Here is a 14463-nt window from a genome sequence, read left to right as displayed (position 1 = left end):
TACAGATAGGAACTGGAAGCACAGGGAATCCAGGAGAGATGAACCCCTCAGGACCAGTAGTGAGGGTGGTGATACTGGGAGGCTAGAGGGAAGGTGAGGGAGAAAGGGGGAACAGTTACAAAGATCTACATATAACCTCCTCCCTGGGCAATGGATAGTGGAGAAGTGGGTGGAGGGAGACGTCAGACGGTGTAAGATATGACAAAACAATAATAATTTATAAATTATCAAGGTTCATGGGGGAGGGGGTAGCAGGGAGGGAGGGAAAAAATGAGGAGCGGATACCAGGGGCGCAAGTAGAAAGCAAACGTTTTAAGAATGATGAGGGAAACAAATGTACAAAAGTTCTTGACACAATGGATGTATGTGTGGGTTGTGATAACATTTGTAGAAGCCCCCAATAAAATGATTTAATTGAATGTCCATGGTGGTGTGGTGGTTACATGATGGGCTGCTAACTAAAATGATTTAATTAAAATAAAGTTGAGCTTAGTGTTTTAACAGGTCTTTTTTTATGGTTGTATTTTTTCTTTAGTTGGGATCTAACACATATATCACATCATTCCTTATTTCAAACACGTCAGGCAGAATTGTATAATTGCTACCACAATCACTTTCCAAACATTCCTTTTTTTCATGGACTCCATGACATTGTCTCCCTTTTATTCCCCAACACCCCCCCACTGTACCCCCTCTCCCCAAACCCCTTATTCTACTTGCTGTCCCTATAGGTCCATTAATCCTGGGTGTCATATACTTAAAAATGGAAAAGCATATAAGACAGCTTCAAGAGGGTGACCTCCATTGACCTACACCTCTGAGATACACTCCAATACGAAGAATCAAAAGGTGGACCAAACAGTACAAACCAAAACCACAGAAAATTTTGGAAAAGATCAGGTCCAGCCTGCATGTGCTGACGATGCTTTAACTTTAGCAGGCCTTTAGTGCCATCACAGACTGGCGTGCCACAGGGCATCCTGAAGGCCAACTGCAGATTGAAGTTACAGTGAACCCTCGCCACTTCGCGCTTCGCTTCGACTTCCGCGGCTTCACTCTATCGCGGTTTTTGCGTAACAGCGCATGCTCTGTCATGACTGCCACTGATTGGCTCATACTGTACACGCTTCTGTCTGCATCGCTACGTATCGGAGCTACGTATCAGATGCATTTTTGCTTTTGTACAGTGTACTGTAATTGTTTGCGATTTTTAAGAAATTTTATCTAAGCCCTATGATGGCTCCTAAACGAGTTGCTTCTTCTAAGCCTTCTGACAATAAAATTAAGCGCCAGAGGAAGATGCTCACCATCCAGGAAAAGGTAAAACTTTTGGATATGATCAAAGATGGCAAGAAAATCGTGGAGGTTGCACGCCATTGATTACAGTATTTGTAAGAACTATGTATAATAATACTGTATGTGAAATATGTAATACTGTAAACTAGATGCCATAAATAATATAATAAATAATAAATGATAATTGTAACGTGCAAAATGTTTTACTGTATTTTCCCTTTTTCGTTTAATAAATTGGGTAATACGAGTGTAATGGTGACTAAAGGGTGTTTTTTCATGTCCTCTATGCTCTAACTACGAAAATATTTGATTTACAAATAAGGAATCCTACTTCGCGGAATTTCATTCATCACGGTAGGGTCTAGAACCGATTAACCGCGGTAAACGAGGGTTCACTGTATATCAAAAGCCAAGATGCTCTCAGCAGCTGATGGAGTTTGGATTTCCCTGAGAGGCAGACGAACACTTTAATATAAGGGTGACGATATGGCTTCGTTTAGAAACTTAAAGCAGCACACTGAGCAAGCAGTCCCCTCACCTCCCCCCCTTCCCCACACGTCCCTATGGCAACATTACAGCCAGCACTTCAACAGAGGGGAGTTGAGGGGAACTGAAGAATGACAAGCAAAATTCATAAAGATCATGGTAATTGATACAGGCAGCAGCCACTTGTGACAAACCAAAGTCTAGTCCCATGCCCATATTCCTCACATTTACACCGACATCTTCCCAGACACACGGTCTACATCCTTGAAGGAATGTGCCAAAGCTAGGGTGTGGAAGGCCCAGACCGTGAGTGGGCACTTGTGTTTTGCATCCAGTCACCTTAGGTGGTACAACTGATTAAGGACAACGCCTAGACTATGGAAAACCCACTAACCGAAGGGAACTAGGCACGAGAAGGATTACATGCATAAGCAGTGCAGAATAACTGTGAGGCACCAAGACCACTGTCCACCCCGTCCATTCTCCTGCTCTCCGGCACGGAATGGATCTGGGGAAAAGGAATGAGGGCACTTGTCAACTGCTTCCCTGGAACAAAACACGGAAGGTTGTTTTCACGATGGCTGTCAGTGTGTTTGCTTTTCCTGCTCCCTGACTAAGCAGCTCACGCAGGACAGAAATGGGTAGCACCGAGGAATGATCATGTTTTTTATTCTGCCCAGTATTCCTGCCTCTCTGTCGGCCTTAGCCCGTCCCTTCCAAATATCAGGCCTGCTTAGTGTAGCACCCGATCCTTTCAAACAGCTAGCATGAAAACAAGGCACCCAAGGGCCTGGCCTCCTTTAACAGGGCTTAGGAGCTTTGATTTTGATGCTCCTTCATGAAATGATGCGTATTCGAGCCTCCCTTCCCTACTACTCCTGGCCTGTGAGCCACCTTCCAGTTTTCTGATTGAGTACAGGATCCCTATGGCTTCCAGACGATGTCCATCAAAGACGGGCAGGACCCCAGACAGCGCCCCTAAGGGTGCCAGCCGCCGCAGCTCCGAACCGTGGACTTTCTGAGATGGAGTCGAGGTGTCTTTCTTCTGCACTACCTAGCCTTCTCTGGTCTTTTCCGCGATCGCCGTGCTGCAAAGTAGCACCACTTCTGCTCGGGGAATTGTAGAAGAGGGGGCGTGGTTGGTTCCATTCACCGTCCATTCAGGGAGGAGCAGAGCGTGATGTAAGCGGTTGCTGGGCAGATTAGGCCTGCACAGGTTGCGAGGAGGGGCGGAGTTTAAGAGTTACTCACCCGGGCCCGGCGGGGAAGAATTATCTGCGGAAGCCGGGCGGGCGGAGGGAGCGTGCTCTGGTTACAGCTTAGGAGGACCGTTGAACAAAGCCCTATGCGAACCACCTAGAAAAATCTAGAGACTGTATCCTGTCCTTAGCGCTCCTTTCCCCTTACATTCTTGGGCATAGTGTCCCTGAACACCCCGCCCCCCACCGATTCCCACCCTACCCCAACTTCTACCAAGGATGCTCCCGTTAGCCTCCCGAGCCTCATCCCCCTTTCGCTCCTCCAGACTGCTCCCCGGCCGCCAGCTGGCTTCCAGCTTCCTGCCGCAGGCTCTGCAGGGTGCGACCCCCTGCCCCCTCCTTAACTGTCCCCAGAGACGTCTCTTGCTTTCTTCCGACAGCCCACTCCCCATCGTTTCCCCCAGCTGGCGCCCTGAAGTCCGTCTCTAACGTGCCATCATCTCCGGCCCCTTGACATCCGCCGGCGTCTTCTCTTCAAGGCCAGGGGGATGTGGAGGTGCACAAACAACAGCCATAAAACCCGGGTCCCCTCCCCTGTGCACACAGGCTTTCGCTTTCACTTCCTCCTGTGCCAGAGCCCGCAGAGCTCGGGCGCCGGCGGCCATGGCGCTCCTGGAGGTGTGCGGAGCCCCCCGGAGGCAAAGCGGAGACTGGGCTCTCCCCGGAGTGGGAGGCAGCCGCCACTCGGACCCCGGACACTACAGTTTCTCTACGCGGTGTCTGGAGCTCGCGCTCCCCCGGGGAATGCAGGTTGGGGCTGTTTGGGAACGCAGCGAGGGCGCGGGCAGGCGGGCACGGAAGAATGGAGGGGCTGCTTGGGGGTTACTCTGTGGCGGGGCTGGCGCCCTGGGGGGCGTCCACTAGGCCCAGCGGGCAGCGTCCAGGCTGCCTGGAAGAACCCAGGGCCCCTGGCAAGGCCACGTGGGTCTGGGGCGCTGGGCTCCCGAGGGTTCGGAAGTGCAGAGGAGAGGGTGGACAAAGGCTTAGAGATGGGGTGGGGGCTCCCACGGAAGAAGAGGCTCTAAGTCCCTTTTCCACCGCTCGCAAATCACGTAGCCTTTTGCGGGGACTTATCACAGGGCTTGAAAAACCTGTGAACTTTTGGCAGCCCGCCTGGTCTCGCCTCAGAAAGTCACTGTGATGGGAGTTGATCCAGTCGCATATGCAGTGGGGTTCTCAGAACCCTCTCTCGTAAAATGGGGACCCTATTGATGGTTAAAATGAGCTCTCATTGAGAAAACACGACGATCACTCTTGGTGAGGATGACGTTGGCTTGCTTTCATTTCTACTCCACTGGAAAATGAAACGTTGGTGTTTCCTGCCTTTTGCGCCAAGCCAGCGGTTCTCAACCTGTGGGTCACGACCCCTTTGTGTGTGTGTGTGTGTGTGTGTGTCGAACGAACCCTATGAATAGGGTTCATCCTATTCATAACAGTAGCAAACTTACAGTGATGAAGTAACAACAAAATGAATTTTATGGTGGGGAGGGGGTCACCACAACATGAGGAACTGTATTACAGGGCCAGGGCATTAGGATGGTTGAGAACCACTGTTTGAAGCCATTTCCTCCGGGAGACTGGTTCTGAACTGCATTGAAAGTCGGGGAACTTCTCCATGGCCCCTCACCCCATCTTCTCTAATACTTCTTCCCTGGACCCTCCTACCACAAAAGTTATCAGCGTCCCTTTCTCTACTCTTGTCTTTCACCAGCCCACTGAATTCTTCCGGGCCCTCGGTGGGGACAGAGAAAGGAAGGTTCCGATTGAGATGGCCCACGGCACCACCACACTGGCCTTCAAGTTCCAGCACGGAGTGATTGTGGCAGTGGATTCCAGGGCTTCATCTGGGAGCTATATTAGTGAGTGTGTGCACCCCACTATGCCTTATTCCGGAAAGCGGGGCGCTATTCTCTCAGTAGGAGCCCAGCATCTGCCATAGACTAGGAAATGATATTGATTTAGGGTCCTCAGGGAGAGCAGGGGACCATATCTGACCTTTCTCAAACCCCATCTTCTTCCAGGCAGTCTACTGGTGAACAAGGTGATAGAGATTAATCCATACCTGCTGGGCACCATGTCTGGCTGTGCGGCTGACTGTCAGTATTGGGAGCGCCTGTTGGCCAAAGAGTGCAGGTGAGCAAGACCTCTCACCTCTCTTTCTTTCCCAGTGGTCTGCTCCTCCCCCTCCCCCTGTGCTTCTGCTTAGCGCTAAAAACGAATTTCACAAAAGAGCCTTAGGGGTTAAAAACCCTCCTCCTAAATCTCGGTATGGGCTCCAGCTAATTTAGCCAATTAGGTATCAGCCACACCATGAACTCTGGTGGGAAGTGCCATTTGTTAGGGATGCTTTGTGTGTGTGTGTGTGTGTGTGTGTATATATATATATATATATATATATATATATATATATATATATATACACATATATAATATATTTTCCCTTCCCCCCCTTCACACACAAATGGGGTGGGCCAGCCCTGAGCAAGGGGTGGGGAGCGGGAGGGTGGCGCCCAGCCTCCCCACCACCCACCCCATCCTCCACTGCCAAGGGGCTGGCCAAGCAGGGCCCCGGGGCTGTAAAGGCGGGCATCCTGGCACTGCTACTGGGCAGTCCGCCCTGGCCCAGCTCTCTCGCCCTCGCACCCGCAGCCCCCACCTGCTCTGGCCGCGAGCTGCTGGGCGCCCCGTTCGCGCCGCTGCCCGCTGGCGGCGGAGGCCTTGTCTACTCGCTGGCACTGTGGGTGCGCCTCCCGGAGAGGGCGGCACGGTGGCGGCGATGGAGGGCGCAGCGCGGAGGAGCGACCGCGGGGTCTGAACGCGGGCCAAGAGCTGCGGCGCCGGGTGCACAAGCGTAGCTGGCAGGAGCCAGGGCTTGGCGCGCGCAGGCGCAGACCGGAGTGTGCGATGCGCTCAAGTGCGAGGTGACATCGACATTCGCGCGCTCCTCGAGGGCCACGCAGTGCACAGCACGCTGCCGTCCGAGGAGTGGCTCCGAGTGTGGCTGGGCCGACCGTCGGAGGCAGCCAAAGTGAACGTAGACGACGTGCGCTCGGCGCCCAGGGCACCACCTTAGTGAACCGCTCAGAAGTAACAAGTGAAGAGACAAACAAGGTGGTAGAAAAGTCAGAGAAGGCCCAGGGATTGTAGAAGAATAGACGGAGGAGATCCAAGTAATCCAAGAAGCGACAGAAGAAGAAGGAGCCAAGGAGGAAGAAGCAGACGGGTAGAAGCAGCAGAATACCCTGTAGCAGAAGTAGGCGTGTCTCTGGCGAAGGCGGTCAAGTCCCCTGCGAAGGAAGACAAAAAACCTCCAGGTGAAGGCAAATCCCCAGAGAAGGAAGAGGCCAGATTAAATCTCCGGAGAAGTCCAAATCTCCTGGGAAGGGAGAAGCAACAGTGCCAGCTGAGGCCAAGTCCCCAGAAGAGGCCAGGGTCCCCCGTGAAGGAAGATGCCAAGTCCCCCAAGAAGATCAAGACCTTTGATGTGGACTCCCCAGAAGTGAAGACCCCAATAAAGGAGGAAGCAAGGTGTCCTGCAGACGTCAGGTCCCCTGAGAAGGCCAAACCGCCTATTACGGAGGAAGTCAAGTCCCCAGGAAAGGTCGGAGCTCCTGAGAAGGGGGTCTCAGAGAAGGAAGAGGTGCAGCCCCCCAGGAAAGAAGAGGAGAAACCCCAGGAGATTAAAGTCAAAGAGCCCCCAGAGAAGGTGGAGGAAGAGAAAGGAGGGGGGGAGAAGGAGGCTCCCGAACCCGAGGTTGAGGAGAAGAGGGACCTGCTGTAGAGAGCAAAGAACCTAAAGTTAAAGTCAAGAAGGAAGAGATTGAAGAAAAGAAAGAAGTTGAGATCCAACAGAAGGAAGCTCCTGCCAAGGTGTTGGTGAGGAAGAGGCTCAACCCAAAGAGAAGGGTACCATGGCCCAAAAGAGCCAGGTGATGCCAAGGGCAAAGAGCCCAGCAAACCCGTAGGGAAGGAACCAGAAACCCCCCAAAAGGAAGAGGCACCAGCAACACTGGAGAAAAAGAATTACAAGGAGAAAATGGCCCCAGAAACCAAGAAGCCTGAAGAGAAACCCAAGCTGGAGGCCCAAGCCGAGGGGGAGGAAAAGACTGTGGACAAAGAGTCCAGCAAGAAGGCCCCCCACGCCCAGCAAACCCAAAACGGGAAAGGTAGACAAGTCCTCCAGGACAGACAAAAAGACAGCAGGCCTCAGGGGATAAGGCTGCCATGGGGGAGAAGTAAGTCAGAAAAAGGATCATTCTGCAGCAGCCAAAGAAACCCAGGAAGAGCGGGCGGGAATTTAGGGGTCAGTGTAATGAATTTTCATGTTTCTTTCTGTGTTAGGCTGGGTTGACTAGAGAAACAAATCCAGAGACACTCAGAGGTGTATAAGAAAGAGCTTTATATCAAGAGGTCATTCTTTATCAAGATAACATCCCAGCCCAGTCCAACTCAAGTACATATGTCTTTATGAGTCCGTAAGTCCAATACGAGTCCACAAGTCCCTCTTGAGACTCACACAACCACAAGCAATGATGCAGAATGCAGGAGCATCACTAACCATTAGGTGCAAAGTCCCATGAATCCAATTACGGCAGACACATCTCCAGGACTCTTGCAGGTCCCAGCGTAACTCCACAACAGGAAGCGGGCAGAGAGAAAGGGGGAGGTTCTCAGGATCCTCCTCATGAGGAGATCATGCCCACAAGAGGCACCATCAGGCTAGACTTGACCCTAGCACTTCAAGTTGACCCGAAATGATGTAACGACCACACCTTCCTTTTCTGGACCTTAAAAGACCCTCTGCTTAGATGCTGGGCCCTCTTCACCAAACAGGAATTTCTGTTAGCAAGATGTTCCCCAAGAGAGGGGACCCCCCAGCCTCCTGCCTACAGCCCTGAAACCCTCCCTAGGCGACGGACAATTAGGATAGCATGTAGCAGATGTGATGTTCCACCCTGTCCCATAGGATGCTATAAGTCAGAATTGATTGGATGGCAGTGAGAGCGTCTACTTAGGTAGTTTAAATTTCAACAGCAATCCAATGTAGGGTTTTTGAGACTGTAAATCTTTCATGGGGGCCAAGAGCCTCATCTTTCCTGAAGAGCAGTTGGTAGGTTTGAACCACAGACCTTGCAGGTAGCGGGTCCAAGGCCTACCCTGATTCACAGACCCTACACAATCATGCCCTTTCAAATACTTCTGTCTCCAATCTTTCCCCGCCCCATCAAGTGGGCCACTCAGCTGACCCCCCTCCCTGCTCACTAGGCTGTACTACCTTCGGAACGGGGAGCGAATCTCGGTGTCAGCAGCCTCCAAACTGCTTTCCAACATGATGTGCCAGTACCGGGGCATGGGCCTCTCCATGGGCAGCATGATCTGCGGCTGGGACAAGAAGGTGGGTGCTCTCCATTCCGCATGCTTCCCCGCCCGCGGCCGAAAGACCTTTCCCCACTTCGTACACCGCGTTCCTTCCTCTGCGAGACCCATGGCACAGAGGTTGTTGTTCCGGTGTATTCTTGGGCCACTTCTCGGTCCACCCCAACTCTGTGTGTGCTTCATAAGCTTGCCACTTTGGATAAGCCAGATGATTCTTAGGGTGTCTTTGCTTTTTCCAGTTAGTTTGTTTTTAAAAATCATCTTATTAGGGGCTCGTACAACTCTTATCACCATCCATCCATCCATCCATCCATCCATCCATCCATCCATCCATCCATCCATCCATCCATTGTGTCAAGCACATTTGTACATGTGTTGCCACCATCATTTTCAAAACAGCTTCTTTGCACTTGAGCCCTTGGCATCAGCTTCTCATTTTCCCCTCCCTCCCCCACCCTCCTTACTTCACGAACACTTGATAATTTATAAATTATTATTTTTTCATGTCTTACACTGACCGATGTTTCCCTTCACCCACTTTTTTGTTGTCCATCCCTATGGGAGGGGGTTATAGGTAGATCCTTGTGATTGGTTCCCCATTCTCCTCCACCTTACCCTTACCCTCCTGGTATGGCTATTCTCAATATTGGTCCTGAGGGGTTTACCTGTCCTGGATTCCCCGTGTTTCCAGCTCTTATCTGTACCCATGTACATGCTCTGGTCTAGCTGGATTTGTAAGACAGAATTGAGCTCATGATAGTGGGGGTGGGGGTGGGGAGGGGAGGAAGCATTAAAGAACTAGAGGAAAGTTGTATGTTTCTTAACGCTATGCTGCACCCTGACTGGCTTGTCTCTTCCTTGTGACCCTTCTGTAAGGGGATGTCCAGTTGCCTACAGATGGGCTTTGAGTCTCCACTCCACTCTCCCCCTCATTCATAATGTCTTTGCTTTTTAATTTCCAAAGTCCTATAGTGCTAATCCCCACACCAATATCTCTGTGCTGATTTCCATTCCTGTGCACACTGTTGGATGCTTCGCACCGGGACCTCTCGGTGAGCGGCCCTCTTTTTTCCAATGCCAACCTGGCCTTTTCTTCTTTCATCCCACAGGGCCCTGGACTCTACTATGTGGATGACAATGGGACTCGGCTCTCGGGAAACATGTTCTCCACTGGGAGTGGGAACACTTATGCCTATGGGGTCATGGACAGTGGCTATCGGCATAATCTTACCCCGGAAGAGGCCTATGACCTGGGCCGCAGGGCTATTGTTCATGCCACTCACAGAGACTGCTATTCCGGAGGCGTGGTCAATAGTAAGTGACCAGTGCTATCCCCATCATGTTCCCCATCCCATCCCCTGGGTGTGTGTATGTGTGTGTGTGTGTGTGTGTATTAAGACGGAAACATTCAGCGGGAGGGATCAGAGTCAGGAGAGGTCCCAGTAATAAGGGCTTGGAGTGTGTGTGTATGTGCCACCTTTAGCACAGCATCATGAACAGGGACATCCTGAAGTGAGAGACGACGCGTGTGCTCTTCCCATGTGCTTCCAGTGTACCACATGCAGAAAGATGGCTGGAGAAAGGTGGAGAGCACGGATGTCAGTGACCTGATGCACCAGTATCGGGAGGCCCTTCAGTGATGGCGGCCACGGCTGGGCAGGACGCTTCTGATAACCTCCTTGCCCGAAGCAGGGAACTGGACCAGGAGAGCGAGGGCCTGACCTCACGCAGGGCCAGGGGGAGCTGGCGGGGTTCATCCGTATGTTCTTGACTTCATGGATCTCTCTCTCTCTCTCTCTTTCGGCACCTCTGGGTGCCCCGTGAAGCACAATAAAGGAAAATCATTGTAAATGGCTTTGTGTTGTGGTTGCGTGTGCGTGTGTGTGTGTGTGTGTGTGTGTGTGTGTGTGTAGAGCCAGAAATAAAAAAACTCCTGTGGTCTGTTGTTATTGATTTGGGTGTTGGGGAGTCGGCAACCCGCCAACGTTTTCCGACTTTGTAGAGTGGGAGGATAAAGTTTCCACCTCAATGTGTGTGGTAATTGAAACAGCTTCCTGTGTACTTTAAGTAGCGCTTGGACGTACTGGGTATTGAACATCGATGCGGACAGGAAGGGCTCGGTTTCATGAGGAAGTCTCACTTCACTGCAAGATGACAGGACTGGGACTGCAGAGAAAGAGATGAGGAGGAGGACTCTCTGAAGTGGGGGCTAGGAGGAAAAAGTAAAAGAACCAGAGAAAACAAAAAGAAAAGAAGAGGATTCTCTGAATTATGTTGGAGCCTAGAGGGTTGGGGCAATTTTCATAATTGCCTCCTTCAAACACCCACCCTCTTAAACTTTAAGTCACCCAATCACAGTAGAAAAGAGTGGTGTGGAGCCCAAGTGATCTTCTCTGTGGAGGTCTGTTTGAGTTTGGAAGGTAGTTTTAACTCAGAGTTATTTCAGGAATAAAGCAAGCCGCATATCCCACAGACAGGAATAAAGTAAGGAATAAAGCAAGCTGGCCATGCAAGGAATAAAATAAGCTGGATTTATTCAGGAATAAAGCAAGCTGCCTATTCTGCGTCTGTCTCTTCTCATCATCATACGATAGACTAATGCTCAAAGTCCAGCACCTGGCCTTGCTCCCAACATGGCTCCCAACATGACTTGGGGTACAGATTTAGGAGCCCTAGTGGTGCAGTGGGTTAGAAGTTGGGTTGCTCACAAGGTCAGCACTTCAACGCCCTTGGTCATTCAGAGGGAGAAAGGTAAGGCTTTCTGGGTAGTGGTTAAGCATTGGGCACTAACCACAAGGTCAGCAGCTCAAAACCATGAGCTGCTCCTTGGGAAAAAGGGGAGGCTTTCCTCTCCCATAATGAGTTACAGTTTCAGAAATCCACAGAGGCAGTTCTACCCTGTCCTATAGGGTCACTGTGAGTTCAAATTGACTCCTTTTTTGTGTGTGTGTGTGTGTGTGTGAGGGTTTTTTTTGGGTCGTTTTTGAGAAGGTAGATAGGTATTCATGTGAATGAAGGGGGAGACAATATTCTATAAGAGGGAGAGGGGTGTGTGGAAAGAGGCAGGGAGAGTAGCGCAAGCTGTGGGGAGGGTTGATAAGTGGTTGAGTGCCCAAATGATGATCTGATAGGTAGGCTCCCTATCAACTAATTCACAATAAAAAAGTTTAAAAAAAATTACAGACTTGGAAATCAACCCAAAGGGGCAGTTCTCCTCTGTCCTATGGGGTCACTATGACTCATCCCTTGGCAGTGAGTTTGGCTTTGGGGTGCTGAATGTTTGGGGTCTGTTCCCTACTTGATAAGGTACACTATTGAGAAGGAGACTGAAGACAAGTCAGGACAGCCTGTGCTCAAAAGTGGTGTGTGGGAATCCCAGTCAGCCCCCCCCCCCCACTTAGGAGAGGGCCTTCCTTGCTCAGGAGCTGCTCTTCTTACTGTGCCTTATGACGTGGAATGTTGACAGAATGGTTCTTCTTCTTTTAGACAGTTTTATTGGCACTCCTCCCACATATCACACAATCCAACACTTCAGACATATCAAGAAGACTTATACAGCCATTACCACAATCAATTTAGCACATTTCCTTCTTCCTTGTGCTCGTTATTAATGTCCTTATCAATTTTTACCTGGAGGAAGATATACACAACAAAACATTCTCTAATTCAACACCTTCTACATGTAGAATTTGGTGCCACTGACTATACTCGGCATGCAACCATTACTGACATCCTTTTCCAAAGCAGTCCACCACCATTCACGAAAACTCAATGCCCTAAGCAAAAACTCTTCCTCTCTCACAGATGGTAGCCGCTGATCACCGTGGGTTTCTTTCTTTCTTTTTTTTAGTAGTTTTCTTGATATGAAATTCACATAACACACACGCCCATGGGTAAGTCCCTTTTAGAGTTGTGTATCCATCAACACAACCAGTTCCAGAGCTCCCTTCCCCTCCTGCATTCATTGTTTGCTCCTCCGCCCTCTTCCCCGACTTCCTCAAAAACCCTTGCACTGAGGTCTCCATGCAGCCGTTCTTTCTGTGCTTCTTACACTGGGAAATCGAACAGAAACAATAAAAAAGCAAAAAGAAAACAAACCAGAAAGAAGTGAGTTATGGATGGCCCCTGGAGACAGGAACAAGAGGGGTGCTTCCTGGAGGGCATGGGAGGAGGGGCCCAGGGGGGCAGATAGCATTGATGATTGTATAACCCCACCCAATGGGACAGAACGACAGAATTGTATGTGGACGGATATAGTGGAATGACAATAAAATTATTATAGAAAAGGGGAAAAACAAGTAATTATAGTAATAAGATAAGGATAAAAAGAAAGAGTAAAAATCACCAAACAATTTTTTAAAAACCAGAGAAGAAAATTTCTGTCGTGGAGCAAGTGAGAGCTATTTAAGCCTGGAGCAAATGTAGGTTGGGTCAAGAGGGAGGTGGGCTGGCCTATTATATGATACTGTGCTTGGATCCCCCATAATGAACTTGACAATCATCTCTAGCTGATAGCAAGGCTGTAGGAGATCTGGGTAGAAACTATGCAGATGGGTTTTGTGTTCCCACGGTCCTCTATAGAGGATTATTCTACAAATTAGGTGTTCACAATGTTAGCTCAACGTCATATTTCATTCTTAGGATTGTCATCATGGGATCACACAGACTGCTGGGCTTCTTCTAAGGGGACTTGGTCGCAGTCTCCCTTCCACAGCTGCTTGTTGGCATGCAAGGAACCAGACCGTTTTTTTTTGCAACAGGTCCAGATCTTGGAAGTCTGACAACATTAGGCAAAGAGTGACAGTCATTGCAACACAATTTACGTAATGATCATGCGCGCACAGCGCGGTCGTTTCCTATTGCAAAGGGGCAGCGGCTGCTTGGTGGGGAGACTCTCCAGGGCGCGGCGGGCCGGCTCTGCGCTCGGCGGGCGGGTGTCGCGCGCCCCCTCGGGGTCCCCGCGCGCAGCCGGGACCGGGCGTGGAGACGAAGGGGAAAGCGAAAGCGAAAGCCGCCGAACCCGGATGGCAGCCAGCGCAGGGCAGCGGCGGGTCTCAGAGCCGGACCGAAGACCGCTGGAGCCGCAGTCCCCAAGCCGCCCCCGGTGAGTCCGTGGAGCGCCCGCAGGGGACCCCTCCCAGCCCCCGCCCCCTTCCCGACACGGGGCACCTCCGCGCAGGGGCTGCCCGACTGGGTGCCACTCGGTGGTGCAGGTTGAGGTTGGGGTGCGGCAGGGGGATCAGGGGAAAGTTTGTTCTGTTTTTAGTTCATCATTTTATTGGGAGCTCTTACAGATGGGATAGCAATCCATCATTCAGTTAGATTAAGTGTAATTGTACAGTTGCCCCTCCCCCGCCCCCATCTGCTCTCCATCTCCCATGGGCAGGCAGGGCCACCTGGGGAGGGATGTACTGTGATAGGAGGGATGTAGTGTTGGGCACCGGGACCCCAGGGGGTCTTGCCACCAACGGGTTGAGTGCAATGGGAGTCTATGGATAGGGCTCAAAGGGACAAAGACTGGGACTCTACTTCCCTAATTACGTACTCTTTCTTGGACCGTACACAGTTCCACGGTTCGAACGTACTCTGCTGACTCAGATCACAAGCCAAGAAACCTTACAGAGTTCAGTTGCAGTCTGTAACACAGTTTACCGGGAGGCTGATGTAATTTTTTTTTTTTTAACCCACTAGATAACACCATGCCACTCCCTGACCTGAGATCCTGGGCCAGCCTGCTGCTGCTGGACTTGGCCTTGCTCTGGCTCCTTCAGGGGACCCTGGGGGCTCTGCTCCCTGGAGGGCTTCCTGGCCTATGGCTGGAGGCAGCCGTCCGCCTTGGGGGCCTCTGGTGCTTGCTGAAGCTGAGAGGGCTGCCGGAGGTTGGGGGGACACTGCTGCCCATGCTCTGCCTGGTGCTGCCCCTCTTTCTCTCACTGAGGGCTCTGGTCCCAGGGGCCTTGAGTGCACCCCCAGCCAGGGTAGCCTCAGCCCCTTGGAGCTGGCTGCTGGTGGGCTATGGGGCTGCAGCCCTAAGCTGGGCGGTGTG

General features: G+C 51.1%; 2 protein-coding genes across 2 annotated transcripts in view; both read left to right on the top strand.

Moving 5' to 3' along the window:
* The first annotated feature begins 3629 nt into the window (after positions 1–3629).
* On the top strand, positions 3630–10268 carry PSMB8 (proteasome 20S subunit beta 8). The gene is made up of 6 exons (XM_030886197.2): positions 3630–3791; positions 4753–4900; positions 5063–5174; positions 8307–8436; positions 9527–9731; positions 9969–10268. The coding sequence occupies exons 1-6, from the start codon at positions 3645–3647 to the stop codon at positions 10055–10057; spliced, it is 831 nt and encodes a 276-aa protein (XP_030742057.1). The 5' UTR covers positions 3630–3644; the 3' UTR covers positions 10058–10268.
* A 3145-nt stretch (positions 10269–13413) lies between these two features.
* Positions 13414–14463, top strand: part of LOC101651392 (antigen peptide transporter 2) — a 9110-nt gene continuing 8060 nt past the window's right edge. The window contains 2 exon segments of the mRNA XM_045292286.1: positions 13414–13521; positions 14109–14458. Of these exon segments, the coding sequence (XP_045148221.1) occupies positions 14117–14458 (342 nt within the window). The 5' untranslated portion in view covers positions 13414–13521; positions 14109–14116.

Source organism: Echinops telfairi, unplaced genomic scaffold (genome assembly GCF_000313985.2).
Source record: "Echinops telfairi isolate 266 unplaced genomic scaffold, ASM31398v2 ScPeMD7_655;HRSCAF=1070, whole genome shotgun sequence".
NCBI classification, from domain to species: Eukaryota; Metazoa; Chordata; class Mammalia; order Afrosoricida; family Tenrecidae; genus Echinops; species Echinops telfairi.
This window is presented reverse-complemented; position numbering and strand designations above follow the sequence as displayed.

Coding starts and splice junctions, on each gene's coding strand:
- PSMB8 (XM_030886197.2), top strand. CDS start 3,645: ATGGCGCTCCTGGAGGTGTGCGGAGCCCCCCGGAGGCAAAGCGGAGAC. Junction 5,175..8,306: donor CTGTTGGCCAAAGAGTGCAG/GTGAGCAAGACC, acceptor CCTGCTCACTAG/GCTGTACTACCTTCGGAACG. Junction 8,437..9,526: donor TCTGCGGCTGGGACAAGAAG/GTGGGTGCTCTC, acceptor TTCATCCCACAG/GGCCCTGGACTCTACTATGT.